This window comes from Somniosus microcephalus, chromosome 31, assembly GCF_052327205.1.
Source record: "Somniosus microcephalus isolate GS21.2 chromosome 31, FLI_Smic_1.0, whole genome shotgun sequence".
Classification (NCBI taxonomy): domain Eukaryota; kingdom Metazoa; phylum Chordata; class Chondrichthyes; order Squaliformes; family Somniosidae; genus Somniosus; species Somniosus microcephalus.
In genome coordinates this window covers 13,700,223-13,714,608 of record NC_141017.1, presented here as the reverse complement: position 1 = coordinate 13,714,608, position 14,386 = coordinate 13,700,223, and the positions used below count along the sequence as shown (strand labels likewise).

The 14,386-nt window shown below is 47.5% G+C and overlaps 1 protein-coding gene across 3 annotated transcripts in view; it reads right to left on the bottom strand.

Moving 5' to 3' along the window:
* The window catches only part of gmip (GEM interacting protein), a 146,624-nt gene that overhangs the window by 29,105 nt on the left and 103,133 nt on the right, over nt 1-14,386 (bottom strand). For all 3 annotated transcript variants that reach the window (XM_085971542.1, XM_085971543.1, XM_085971544.1), the window contains one exon: nt 3,658-3,738. In XM_085971542.1, the coding sequence (XP_085827668.1) occupies nt 3,658-3,738 (81 nt within the window). The remainder of the gene's footprint in view (nt 1-3,657; nt 3,739-14,386) is intronic.

The following is a 14,386-nucleotide window of genomic DNA, read 5'->3' as shown; positions in this document are numbered from 1 at the left end:
AATCTAGCTTCCCCTTAAATGCATCTATGCTAGTCACCTCAACTACTCTCCGTGGTAGTGAGTTCCGCATTCTAACCACTCACTGGGGAAAAAAGATTCTCCTGGGTTTCCTATTGGATTTATTATTGACTATCTTACATTTATGGCCCCTAGTTCTGGTCTCACCCGCAAGTGGAAACATCTTCTACCCTTTCACAATCTATAATCCGGTCACCCCTCAGTCTTCTCTTTTCTAGAGAAAAGAGCCCCAGCCTGTTCAATCTTTCCTGATAGGTATAACCTCTCCGTTCTGGTATCATCCTAGTAAATCTTTTTTGCACCGTCTCCAGTGCCTCCATATTCTTTTTATGATATGGAGACCAGAACTGTGCACAGTACTCCAAGTGTGGTCTCGCCAAGGTTCTATACAAGTTTAGCATAACCTCTCTGCTTTTCAATTCTATCCCTCTAGAAATGAACCCCAGCACTTTGTTTTTTTTAATGGCCTTATTAACCTGCGTCGCTACCTTTAGTGATTTGTGTATCTGTACCCCCAGATTTCTCTGCTCCTGTACACCATTAAGACATTTCTTTTCCAAGGAGTATGTGTCCTCATTCTTCCTACCAAGATGTACCACCTCACACTTATCTATATTGAAGTTCATTTGCCAATTACACGCCCATTCTGCATGTTTATTGACTTCCTGTATTTTGCTGCAGTCCTCCTCTGTATTAACTATACCCCCAATTTGGTGTTGTCCGCAAATCTTGAAATTGTACTTCTGATTCCTGAGCCCAAATCATTTATGCAAATGGTGAACAGCAGTGTTCCCATCACCGATCCTTGTGGAACACCACTTCCCACCTTTTGCGAGTCTCATCTGAAAATGGAATCTCCGACAGTGCAGCACTGCTTCAGTACTGCACCAGGGTCAGCCTAGATTATGTGCTCAAATCACTGGCGTGGGACTTGACTGAGAGGCGAGAGTGCTAGCAACTGAGCCAAATTTTGTCCCAGTCTGTGTTGAGTTAGTTGTTGTTCACAGAATCACAGAATCACAGAAACCCCACAGTGCAGATAGAGGCCATTTCGGCCCATCGAGCCTGCACCGACACATATCCCACCCAATCCCCGTAACCCCTACACCAACACATATCCCACCCGATCCCCGTAACCCCACGTATTTAATCCCCCTAACACTAAGGGTCAATTTTATCATAGCCAATCAACCTAACCCGCACATCTTTGGACTGTGGGAGGAAACCGGAGCACCCGGAGGAAACCCACGCAAACACGGGGAGAATGTGCAAACTCCACACAGACAGTCACCCGAGGCCGGATTCGAACCCGGGTCCCTGGAGCTGTGAGGCCTTATAATTGCAGGAGTTTCGTTTTGTTGCCGCCAGTAGGTGGCAGTAAATGGAAATGGCCAGTAGGGTCACTCAACAGGTAGTATAGTGATAGCAAACAAAGAGGTCACATCAGCATGGAGTGTGCTGCAAGTTAATCCGCTGTAATCTTACATTGTTACGCCTTCGAAAGCATTGCCTGTGAGTTGAATGGTTTCATTACATATTCATGTTTAGATGTTAATTATATCTCATGTATGTAACAAGGTGCATTTCTTTCTTTTTTCTTTCTCAGTTTTACTCCAACCCAATGCAACTGATTTGTATTGTTTCATTGACCTCATGCAAGTGTGACATTATTAAACACCGGAGCTTGGACACTAGGCTGCTGTGTGAGGCAAAGGAGGAGATTGCAGGGGCTCTGACACAAATTTTCAGAACCTCTCTGGCCACAGGGGATGTACCAGAGGACTGGAGAACAGCTAACGTAGTACCATTATTCAAGAAGGGTAGCAGGGATAAACCAGGGAATTACAGGCCAGTGAGCCTAACATCTGTGGTAGGGAAATTATTGGAAAAAATTCTGAGGGACAAAATTAGTCTCCACTTGGAGAGGCAAGGATTAATCGGGGATAGTCAGCATGGCATTGTCAAGGGTAAATCATGTCTGACCAATCTGATTGAATTTTTCGAGGGGGTGACTAGGTGTGTGGATGAGGGAAATGCTGTGGATGTGGTATACATGGACTTCAGTAAGGCTTTTGACAAAGTCCCGCATAGGAGACTGGTCAAGAAGGTAAGAGCCCATGGGATCCAGGGTGCCTTGGCACGTTGGATCCTAAACTGGCTGAGTGGCAGGAGGCAGAGGGTGATGGTCGAAGGTTGCTTTTGTGACTGGAAGCCTGTGTCCAGTGGGGTACCTCAGGGATTGGTGCTGGGTCCCTTGCTGTTTGTGATCTACATAAATGATTTGGATGAGAATGTAAAAGGTATGATCAGTAAGTTCGCAGATGACACGAAAATTGGTGGGGTGGTAAATTGCGAGGAGGAAAGCCTTAGGCTACAGGACGATATAAACGGGTTGGTCAGATGGGCGGAAAAGTGGCAAATGGAATTTAACCCTGAAAAGTGCGAGGTGATGCATTTTGGACGGACAAATAAGGCAAGGGAATACACAATGAGTGGTAGGGCCCTAGGAAGCACAGAGGGTCAGAGGGACCTTGGTGTACATGTACATAGATCCCTGAAGGCAGCGGATCAGGTAGATAAGGTGGTTAAAAAGGCATATGGGATACTTGCCTTCATTAGCCGAGGCATAGAATATAAGAGCAGGGAGGTTATGATGGAGCTGTACAAAACGCTGGTAAGGCCACAGCTGGAGTACTGTGTGCAGTTCTGGTCGCCTCACTATAGGAAGGATGTGATTGCTTTGGAGAGGGTGCAGAGAAGATTCACCAGGATGTTACCTGGGATGGAGCGCTTCAGCTATGAAGAAAGACTAAACAGGCTGGGGTTGTTTTCCTTGGAGCAAAGAAGGCTGAGGGGGGACCTGATTGAGGTGTACAAAATGATGAGGGGCATAGATAGGGTAGATAAAGAGGAACTTTTCCCCTTAGTAGGGGGGTCAATAACAAGGGGGCATAGATTCAAGGTAAGGGGCAGGAGGTTTAGAGGGGATTTGAGGAGGAACTTTTTCACCCAGAGGGTGGTTGGAGTCTGGAACTCACTGCCTGAAAGGGTGGTAGAGGCAGGAACCCTCACAACATTCAAGAAGCATTTGGATGAGCACTTGAAATGCCATTGCATACAAGGCTATGGACCAAATGCTGGAAAATGGGATTAGATTAGACAGGGCTTGATGGACGGCGCAGACACGATGGGCCGAAGGGCCTCTTTCTGTGCTGTATAACTCTATGACTCTATGACTCTATGACTACATCCTGACTCCCATGTTGTTATTGAAAGGAGTTTGGCTGGCTGTCTAACTGCGTACAGACACATACACGTAGGGAGGACAGTACAGTTGTTCTGGGGGGGCACCGCTGGGACAACAGTGGCACAATTTACCTACTAAGCTCTCGAAGAAGCTGTGCCTTTTTAAAAAAAAAGATTCTCTGTACAAGTACAGTTGACCTCAGTGCCCTTTGCAGGGTGGGGGAGGGGGGGGGAAATCAGACAGGGTTCCAACTCTAATAGTTAATGCTAACTGAAGGGTATGAGCTTATGCAGATGTCGAAGAAGGTCGCCGACACTTGTCCATGACACAGCCTGCGGGTGCACTCTCGGGCACAGCCTGAGCGATGTATTTTGCCGCAGCGTTTCACTCACCATTTTGCGCTGCTCCCTCTGCCATTGCTCCTTGAAGTCTCGTCGCCGTTTCTCCAACTCGTTTTTTCTCGACATCAGAGGCTGTTTACACAAAAAAAGGGAAAATATATTTTTTTAAAAGCACAGTTCTCTCAAGGGATCAGTAGGTAAATGCACTGCCTTGTGTGAGATGGAGACAAAGAGTAGGTCTAAAGTTAGATCTAAAACCCGGTCAATACTGATCTCACTCATGCGACACTAGGGATGCCATCTACGGAACTCTTCACCTCCCTCACTGCCCCTGGGTTAGGGAGGGCAAACTCAGCCAAGGGCCCAGCCAATATCTCCTGATCGCTATCCAGTGACCCCTGCTGGAAGGTGCAGTTGGATTTTTGTTTTCATTTGGACAGAGGGCCATAAGCGCCTGCCTTATTTCCCGATGGACATTCCCAAGCATGAGAAGCTCTACAGCAGGATGTTGAAGACCAAAATCTAGGGGTGCATGATTGGACATCAGGCGAGGACAGAATCAGGCTCAGCTATGGTGCCCACTGTGGCTGAATCGGCAGCCTGGGTTAACACATGGCCATTGTGGAGAGAGTACCAGAGGAAGAAGTCAGTATCTTCAAGAAGAGGAGAAAGCGTGGAACTCCTCAACTGCTTCAGTGTTCCTCCTACAGTTTATGGGTTTTTAAAACCCAAGCCTGGTGTTGCCCAATCACTACGTCCTAACCTACATCATCTTCTTTGCTGCTCTTTTTACTCCTTGGTGCCATCCTGCACTCGGGACCTCGTTCATTCACCTAGCCAGCTCGATTGACACCAGTGAACTGGCAGCTTGCTGGCCCCCTGCACCAACCAGGCCCTTGAAAATTGAGACTTCATTGACGTGACCCCATTGACTGACACACAGAGGTGGCTAGTGAGGCGAAGGGACAGCTGGGATGGATGAAAGGCGGCAAAATAATATAGCACCTTTCACACTCTCAGGATATTCCAAAGTGCAATGAATTACTTTAAACGTGCAGTCGCTGTTATGTAGGCAAATGCAGCAACCAGTTCGTGCACAGCAAAGTCCTTCAAACAGCAGTGAGGTAGATGACCAATTAATCAATCTTTGGTGTTGTTTGAGGGATAAATGTTAACAAGGACACAGAGAACTCCCCTGCTCTTCTTCAAATAGTGCCATGGGATCTTTTATATCCACTTGAGAGGGTAGACATGGCTTCGGTTTAGCATCTCATCTAAACCATGGCACCTGCGGCAGTGCAGCACTCCCTCAGTACTGCACTAAAGCGGAAACCCAGATTATGTTCTCAAGTCCTTGAGTGGGGCTTGAACCCACGGCCTTCTGACATGAGATGCGAGTGCTACCATTGAGCCAAACTGATTCTTAAATGGGACAACATTCAAAGAAGCAGCTGGAGTGGCTGATGGTGCTGAAACAGGCCCCAAATTATTATTCGTTGTATGCATTGAGGGAGAGTGGTTTGGTGTGAAACCGTGCAACACAAGCTGTGAATTTCTGCACTCACCACATGTAGCTGCCCGAGTACTTGGGAACATAGGAAATGCTAGATGAAAAAAGACCACGGCCCATCTAGTTCGCTTTCTACCATCCTGGTAGTCGAAGGATACAATGATAATAGAGTTGTTGACTAATCATAGCAACCAATCTCTATCAATTAGTCTACAGCAGGCCCAAGGAAAACCCCAGTGGTGGAGAGCTTTGGGAACCATAGGTCCAAGTACGCTACACTTACCACGTCATGTCTCCAATTACTCATATGCTGTATCCCAAAATGTTATTCTCTGAATTACTTCAATTCGACACACGAACAGGCTGGGGCTGTTTTCTCTAGAAAAGGGAAGGCTGAGGGGTGACCTAATAGGAGGTCTTTAAAATTATGAAGGGGTTTGATAAAGTAGACTAAAAGAAAATGTTTCTGCATGTTGGGGGGAATCCAAAACTAGGGGGGATAAATATAAGATAGTCACCAATAAATCCAGGAAGGAATTCATAAGAAACTTCTTTACCCAGAGAGTGGTATGAATGTGGAACTTGTTACCACAAGGAATAGATGAGGCGAATAGCAGAGATACATTTAAGGGGAAGATAGATACGTTTTTTTTTGTTCATTCATGGGATGTGGGCATCACTGGCAAGGCCAGCATTTATTGCCCATCCCTAATTACCCCTGAGAAGGTGGTGGTGAGCCGCCTTTTTGAACCGCTGTAGTCTGTGTGTTAAAGGTACTCCCACAGTGCTGTTAGATTGGCAGTTCCAGGAATTTGATCCAGCAACGATGAAGGAATGGCAATATATTTCCAAGTCAGGATGGTGTGTAACTTGGAGGGGAACTTTCAGGTAATGGTGTTCCCCATGCACCTGCTTCCCTTGTCCTTCTAGGTGGAAGAGATCGCGGGTTTGGGAGGTGCTGCCGAAGAAGTCTTGGCGAGTTGCTGCAGTGTATCTTGTAGATGGTACACACTGCAGCCACGGTGCGCCGGTGGTGGAGGGAGTGAATATTTAAGGTGGTGGATGGGGTGCCAATCAAGCGGGCTGCTTTGTCCTGGATGGTGTCGAGCTTCTTGAGTGTTGTTGGAGCTGAACTCATCCAGGCAAGTGTAGAGTATTCCATCACACTCCTGACTTGTGCTTTGTAGGTGTTGGAAAGGCTTTGGAGAGTCAGGAGGTTAGACACTCGCCGCAGAATACCCAGCCTCTGACCTGCTCTTGTTGCCCCAGTATTTATGTGGCTGGCCTAGTTAAGTTTCTGGTCAATGGTGACCCCCCAGGATGTTGATGGTTGGGGATTCGATGATGGTATTGCCATTGAATGTCAAGGGGCAGTAGTTAGACTCGCTCTTGTTGGAGATAGTCATTGTCTGGCACTTATGTGGCGCGAATGTTACTTGCCACTTACCAGCCCAAGCCTGAATGTTGTCCAGGACTTGCTGCATGCGGGCATGGGCTGCTTCATTATCTGAGGAGTTGCGAATGGAACTGAACACTGTGCAATCATCAGCGAACATCCCCACTTCTGACCTTATGATGGAGGGAAGGTCATTGATGAAGCAGCTGAAGATGGTTGGGCCTAGGACACTGTCCTGAGGAACTCCTACAGCGATGTCCTGGGGCTGAGATGATTGACCTCCAACAACCACAACCATCTTCCTTTGTGCTAGGTATAACTTCAGCCAGTGGAGAGTTTTCCCCCCGATTCCCATTGACTTCAATTTTACTAGGGCTCCTTGATTCCACACTCGGCCAAATGCTGCCTTGATGTCCAGGGCAGTGAATCTCACCTCACCTCTGGAATTCAGTTCTTTGGACCAAGGCTGTAATGAGGTCTGGAGCCGAGTAGTCCTGGCGGAACCCAAACTGAGCATCAGTGAGCAGGTTATTGGTGAGTAAGTGCCGCTTGATAGCACTGTTGACGACACCTTCCATCACTTTGCTGATGATTGACATTAAGTTGATGAGGTGGTAATTGGCCGGATTGGATTTGTCCTGCTTTTTGTGGACAGGACATAACTGGGCAGTTTTTCACATTCATCATAGAATCATAGAAATTTACAGCACAGAAGGAGGCCATTCGGCCCATCGTGTCCGTGCCGGCCAACAAAGAGCTCTCCACCCTAATCCCACTTTCCAGCACTTGGTCCGTAGCCCTGGAGGTTACGGCACTTCAAGTGAATATCCAAGTACTTTTTAAATGTGATGAGGGTTTCTGCCTCTACCACCCTTTCAGGCAGTGAGTTCCAGACCCCCACCACCCTCTGGGTGAAAACAATTCTCCTCAACTCCCCTCTAATCCTTCTACCAATTACTTTAAATCTGTGCCCCCTGGTTATTGACCCCTCTGCTAAGGGAAATAGGTCCTTCCTATCCACTCTATCGAGGCCCCTCAGAATTTTATACACCTCAACCAAATCTCCCCTCAGCCTCCTCTGTTCCAAAGAAAACAGCCCCAGCCTGTCCAATCTTTCCTCACAGCTAAAATTCCCCAGCCCAGGCAACTTCCTCGTAAATCCCCTCTGCACCCCCTCTAGCGCAATCACATCCTTCCTGTAATGTGGTGACCAGAACTGCACGCAGTACTCTAGCTGCGGCCTAACTAGTGTTTTATACAGTTCAAGCATAACCTCCCTGCTCTTATATTCTATGCTTTGGCTAATAAAGGCAAGTTTCCCATATGCCTTCTTAACCACCTTATCTACCTGTCCTGCTACCTTCAGGGATCTGTGGACATGCACTCCGAGGTCCCTCTGTTCCTCTACACTTCTCAGTGTCCTACCATTTATAGTGTACAGTATTCCCTTGCCTTGTTAGCCCTCCCCAAGTGCATTGCCTCACACTTCTCTGGATTGAATTCGATTTACCACTGTTCTGCCCACCTGACTAGTCCATTGATATCTTCCTGCAGTCTGCAGCCTTCTTCATTATCAACCCCACGGCCAATTTTGGTATCATCTGCAAACTTCTTAATTATACTTCCTACATTCAAGTCCAAATCATTGATATGTACCACAAAAAGCAAAGGACCCAGTACTGAGCCCTGCGGAACCCCACTGGAAACAGCCTTCCAGTCACAAAAACACCCTTCAAACATTACCCTTTGTTTCCTGCCTCTGAGCCAATTTCGGATCCAACTTGCCACTTTGCCTTGGATCCCATGGGCTTTTACTTTTGTGAGCAGTTTGCCATGCGGGACCTTATCAAAAGCCTTGCTAAAATCCATACAAACGCACTACCCTCTTCGACTCTTTTTGTTGCCTCCTCAAAAATTTCAATCAAGTTAGTCAGACACGACCTTCCCTTGACAAATCCATGCTGACTCTCCCTGATTAATCCGTGTCTTCTAAATGAAGATTTATCCTGTTCCTCAGAATTTTTCCAATAATTTTCCCACCACCGAGGTTAGGCTGACTGGCCTGGAATTACTCGGTCTATCCGTTTATCCCTTTTTAAACAACGGTACCACATTAGCAATCCTCCAGTCCTCTGGCACCACACCTGTAGCCAGAGAGGATTGGAAAATGATGGTCAGAGCCTCTGCTATTTCCTCTCTTACTTCTCTTAACAGTCTGGGATACATTTCATCCAGGCTTGGGGATTTATCCACTTTCAAAGATGCTAAACCCCTTAATACTTCCTCTTTCACTATATTTATTTCATCTAATATTTCACACTCCTCCTCTCTGATTGCAATGTCTGCATCGTCCCTCTCTTTTGTGAAAACAGACGCAAAGTATTGGTGTATTTGGACTTTCAGAAGGCTTTCGATAAGGTCCCACATAAGAGATTAGTGTGTAAAGTTAAGGCACATGGGATTGGAGGCAAGGTACTGACTTGGATAGAGAACTGGTTGGCAGATAGAAAGCAAAGAGTTGGAATAAACGGGTCTTTTTCCGAGTGGCAGGCAGTGACTAGTGGGGTACCGCAGGGATCGGTCCTTGGACCCCAGCTATTCACAATATATATTAATGATCTAGACAAGGGAACTAGATGTAATATCTCCAAATTTGCAGATGACACAAAGCTGGGTGGGCGTGTATGCTGTGAGGAGGATGCCGAGAAGCTACAGGATGATTTGGACAGGTTGGGTGATTGGGCAGAAGCATGGCAAATGCAATATAACGTGGATAAATGTGAGGTTATCCACTTTGGTGGCAAAAACAGGAAGGCAGATTATTATCTGAATGGCAATAGATTGGGAGAAGGGGAAGTGCAACGAGACCTGGGTGTCCTTGTGCACCAGTCGCTGAAGGTAAGCATGCAGGTGCAGCAGGCGGTTAAGAAGGCAAATGGTATATTGGCCTTCGTAGCGAGATGGTTTGAGTACAGGAACAAGGATGTCTTGCTGCAGTTGTACAGGGCCTTGGTGAGACCACATCTGAGTATTGTGTGCAGTTTTGGTCGCCTTATCTGAGGAAGGATATTCTTGCCATGGAAGGAGTTCAGCGAAGATTCACCAGGCTGATACCTGGGATGGCAGGAATGACGTATGAGGAGAGATTGGGACGATTGGGCTTGTACTCGCTGGAGTTTAGAAGAATGAGAGGGGATCTCATTGAAACTTATAAAATTCTAACAGGACTAGAAAGACTAGATGCAGGAAGGATGTTCCCGATGGTCGGGGAGTCCAGAACCAGGGGTCACAGTCTAAGGATAAGGGGTAAGCCTTTTAGGACAGAAATGAGGAGGAATTTCTTCACCCAGAGAGTGGTGAACCTGTGGAATTCTCTACCACAGAAGACAGTAGAGGCCAATACATTAAATATATTCAAGAAGGAGTTGGATATATTTCTTAAGGCTAAAGGGATCAAGGGGTATGGGGAGAAAGCAGGGACCGGGTACTGAACTTGGATGATCAGCCATGATCGCATTGAATGGCGGAGCAGGCTTGAGGGCCGAATGACCTACTCCTGCTCCTATCTTCTATGTTTCTATGTATTCATTAAGAACCATACCCATGTCTTCCGCCTCCACACACAGGTTACCTTTATGGTCCCTAATAGGCCCTACTCTTACTTTAGTTATCCTCTTGCTCTTAATGTATTTATAAATCATCTTTAGGTTTTCTTTGATTTTAATTGCTAATATTTTTTCATGCCTCTCTTTGCTTTCCTAATTTCCTTTTTAATTTCACCCCTGCACTTTCTATACTCCTCTAGGGTTTCTGCAGTATTGAGCCCTCGGTATCTGTCATAAGCTTCCCTTTTTTTCTTTATCCTACCCTGTATGCCCCTTGACATCCAGGGAGCTCTAGATTTGTTAGTCCAACTCTTTTAAGGGGACATACTTGCTCTGAACCCTCACTATCTCCTCCTTGAATGCCTCCCACTGCTCTGACACTGATTTACCTTCAAGTTTCTGTCTCCAGTCTCAGCTTAGGTAAAATTAGCTTTTCCCCAATTGAGAACTTTTATTCCTGGTCTGTCCTTGTCCTTTTCCACAACTACCCTAAATCTAACTGAATTATGATCACTACCACCAACATGCTCTCCCACTGATACCCTTTCCACCTGCCCAGCTTCAAATCAAATCAAATCAAATCAACTTTTATTGTCATTGTTAGTGCACAAGTGCAGTACAACGAAATGTAGGCTTGCGGCTCCCGAGAGTGTACATTTGGATTAAGACATTTAAACATTTCAACATACATTTGTACATATATATTAGCATAAATATGACCATAATAAAGTGCATCGGCAGATGTGCAGGCTTTAGTGTTTATTTGTGGAGTTCAGTAGGATGACAGCCCTGGGAAAGAAGCTGTTCCTAAATCTGGTCGTACGGGTGTGAATGCATCTGTAGCGTCTCCCAGATGGCAGGAGGGCGAACAGACTGTGGCTGGGGTGGGTAGGGTCTTTGATGATGGACCGTGCCCTCCGTAGGCGTAAAACTAGGTCCAGAACCGCCCCCTCTCTGGTTGGGCTTGCTACGTACTGGCTAAAAAAGTTCTCCTGAATGCATTTTAAGAATCCTGCTCCCTCTATAACTTTCACACTAATTTTATCCCAGTTAATATTAAGGAAGTTGAAATCCCTGACTATTACTGCCCTATTTTTGCACTTCTCAGAAATTTGCCTATATATTTGCTCAGACTGTTCGGAGGTCTAGAGTACACTCCCAGCAGTGTGATTGCCCCTTTTTTGTTTTTCAGTTCAACCCATATGGCCTCGTTTGATGATCCTTCTAAGATATCCTCGCTCCTCACAGCTATAATTGATTCTTTAATCAATATTGCGACCCCCCTCCTTCTCATCTGAAAACCCTGTAACCAGGAATGTTGAGCTGCCATTCCTGCCCTTCTTTCAGCCATGCCTCAGTAATAGCTATAATATCAGACTCCCACGTGTCTATCTGTGCCCTCAGCTCATCTGCTTTATTCCCTAGACACCTTGCATTGAAGTATATACCATTTAGCAGTGTCAAACTCCCTTGTTGTCTATTTTCTAGCCTTTGTTTCCTCTGCCTTCCAAACTCGCTGACTAATTTTCTGCCTTCCATTTCCAGCTTTGCTTCTCTCCCTTCTGAATCCAATCTCAGGTTCCCATCCCCCTGCCAAGCTAGTTTAAACCCTCCCCAACAGCATTAGCAAACCCCGCCACGAGGATATTGGTCCCGGTCCTGTTGAGGTGCAACCCATCCGGCTTGTACAGGTCCCACCTCCCCCAGAAACGGTCCCAATGCCTCAGGAACCTAAAGCTCTCCCTCCTGCACCATCTCTCCAGCCACACATTCATCTGCTCTATCCTCCTGTTTCTGTACTCACTAGCACATGGCAATGGGAGTAATCTGGAGATTATTACCTTTGAGGTCTTGCTTTTTAATCTCTTTCCTAGCTCCCTAAAATCTGCCTGCAGGACCTCATCCGTCTTTCTACCTATGTCGTTGGTACCGATGTGGACCACGACCTCTGGCTGCTCACCCTCCCCCCTCAATGTCCTGCAACCGTTCGGTGACATCCTTGACCCTGGCACCAGGGAGGCAACATACCATCCTGGAGTCACGTCTATGGCCGCAGAAATGCCTGTCTATTCCCCTAACTATCGAATCCCCTACCACTATTGCTCTTCCATTCTTCCTCCTCCCCACCTGTGCAGCTGAGCCACCCGTGGTGCCGTGGACTTGGCTCTGGCTGCACTCCCCAGAGGAACCATCGCCCTCACCAGTATCCAGAACTGAATACTGGTTAGCGAGCGAGATGCACTCAGGGGACTCCTGCAGTACCTGCCTGGTCCTTCTCTTCTGTCTGGCGGTCACCCGTTCCCTCTCTGTCTGCACACTCTTAAGCTGTGGGGTGGCCACCTCCAGAAACGTGCTATCCACGAAATTCTCAGCCTCGCGGATACACCGGAGTGACTCCAGCCGCCGCTCAAGCTCCGAAACCCAAGGCTTGAGTTGCTGTAGCTGGCGACACTTCCCGCACACTTGGTCGTCCAGGTCAGGAGAAGCGTCTAGGACATCCCACATGGCACAGGATGTGCATTCCACGGGACTGAGCTGCCCTTCCATGCCTTTACTTTACAGACTATTAACTAGAAACACTTACCAGGTACTCACCAATCAGCTCCTTCCCTTGTGCTGACGTCACTTTTTAATTCTGATGTCGCTCTTTCCAATTCTGCCTTTGCTGAGTCGCTCCCGCTCAGGTCTGCTGCCTCCGCTCCTCTCGCGCTGTTTATAGCGCCGCTCCGGTCAGGGTAGATGTCAGTGTTGTAGCTGTACTGGAACAGCTTGGCTAGAGGCGCGGCTAGTTCTGGAGCACAAGTCTTCAGCATGACAGCCAGGATGTTGTCGGGGCCCATAGTCTATGCTGTATCCAGTGCGCTCAGCCGTTTCTTGATATCACGTGGAGAGAATCGAATTGGCTGAAGACTGGCTTCTGTGATGGTGGAGACCTCAGGAGGAGGCCGATATGCATTATCCAGTCGGCACTTCTGGCTACAAATGCTTCAGCCTTGTCTTTTGCACTCACATGCTGGGCTCCACCATCGAGGATAGGGATATTCCTGGAGCCTCTTCTCCCGTTAGTTGTTTAATGGTCCACCACCATTCACGACTGGATGTGGCAGGACTGCAGAGCTTTGATCTTATCCGCTGATTGCGGGATCGCTTAGCCCTGTCTATAGCATGCTGCTTCCGCTGTTTAGCATGCATGTAGTCCTGTGTTGCAGCTTCCCCAGGTTGGCACCTCAATTTTAGGTATGCCTGGTGCTGCTCCTGCACTCCTCGTTGAACCAGGGTTGGTCCCCTGGCTTGATGGCAATGGTAGAGTGAGGAATATGTCGGGCCATGAGTTTACAGATTGTAGTAGAATACAATTCTGCTGCTGCTGATGGCCCACAGCGCCTCATGGATGCCCAGTTTTGAATCTATCCCATTTAGCACGGTGGTAGTGCCACACAACACAATGGTGTCCTCAGTGTGAAGACGGGACTTCGTCTCCGCAAGGACTGTACAGTGGTTACTGCTACAATGCTGTAATGGACAGATGCACCTGTGAGGACGAAGTCAAGTAGGTTTTTCCCTCGTGTTGGTTCTCTCACCACTTGCCGCAGACCCAGTCTGGCAGCTATGTCCTTCAGGACTCGGCCAGTAGTGGTGATGCTGAGCCACTCTTGGTGATGGACATTGAAGTCCCCCCACCCAGAATACATTCTGTGCCCTTGCTACCCTCAGTGTTTCTTCCAAGTGCTGTTCAATATGAAGGAGTACTGATTCATCAGCTGAGGGAGGGCGGTCGGTGGTAATCAGCAGGAGGTTTCCTTGCCCATGCTTGACCTGCAGTCATGAGACTTCACAGGGTCTGGAGTCAATGTTGAGGACTCCCAGGGCCACTCGCTCCCAACTGTATACCACTGTGCTGCCACCTCTGGTGGGTCTCTCCTGCCGGTGGGACAGGACATACCCAAGGATGGTGATGGAGGAGTCTGGCTGAATGTCAGGCTGTTGCTTGACAGTTCTCCCAATTTTGGCACAAGTCCCCAGATGTTGGTGAGGAGGGCTTTGCAGGGTGTGCCATTGTCATGTCCGAAGCCAGTGCCTAGGTCGATGCTTTTCGTAGAGGTTTGTTATAACTGAGAAGGCCATTTCAGAGGGCAGTTAAGAGTTAACCACATGTAGGCCAGGCCAGACCCTAAAGGGCATTAGTGAACCAGATGGTTTTTTAATGATTTAGTTAATTAACTGAATTTAAATTCCCCAGCTGCCACGGTGGGATTTGAACTCACGTCG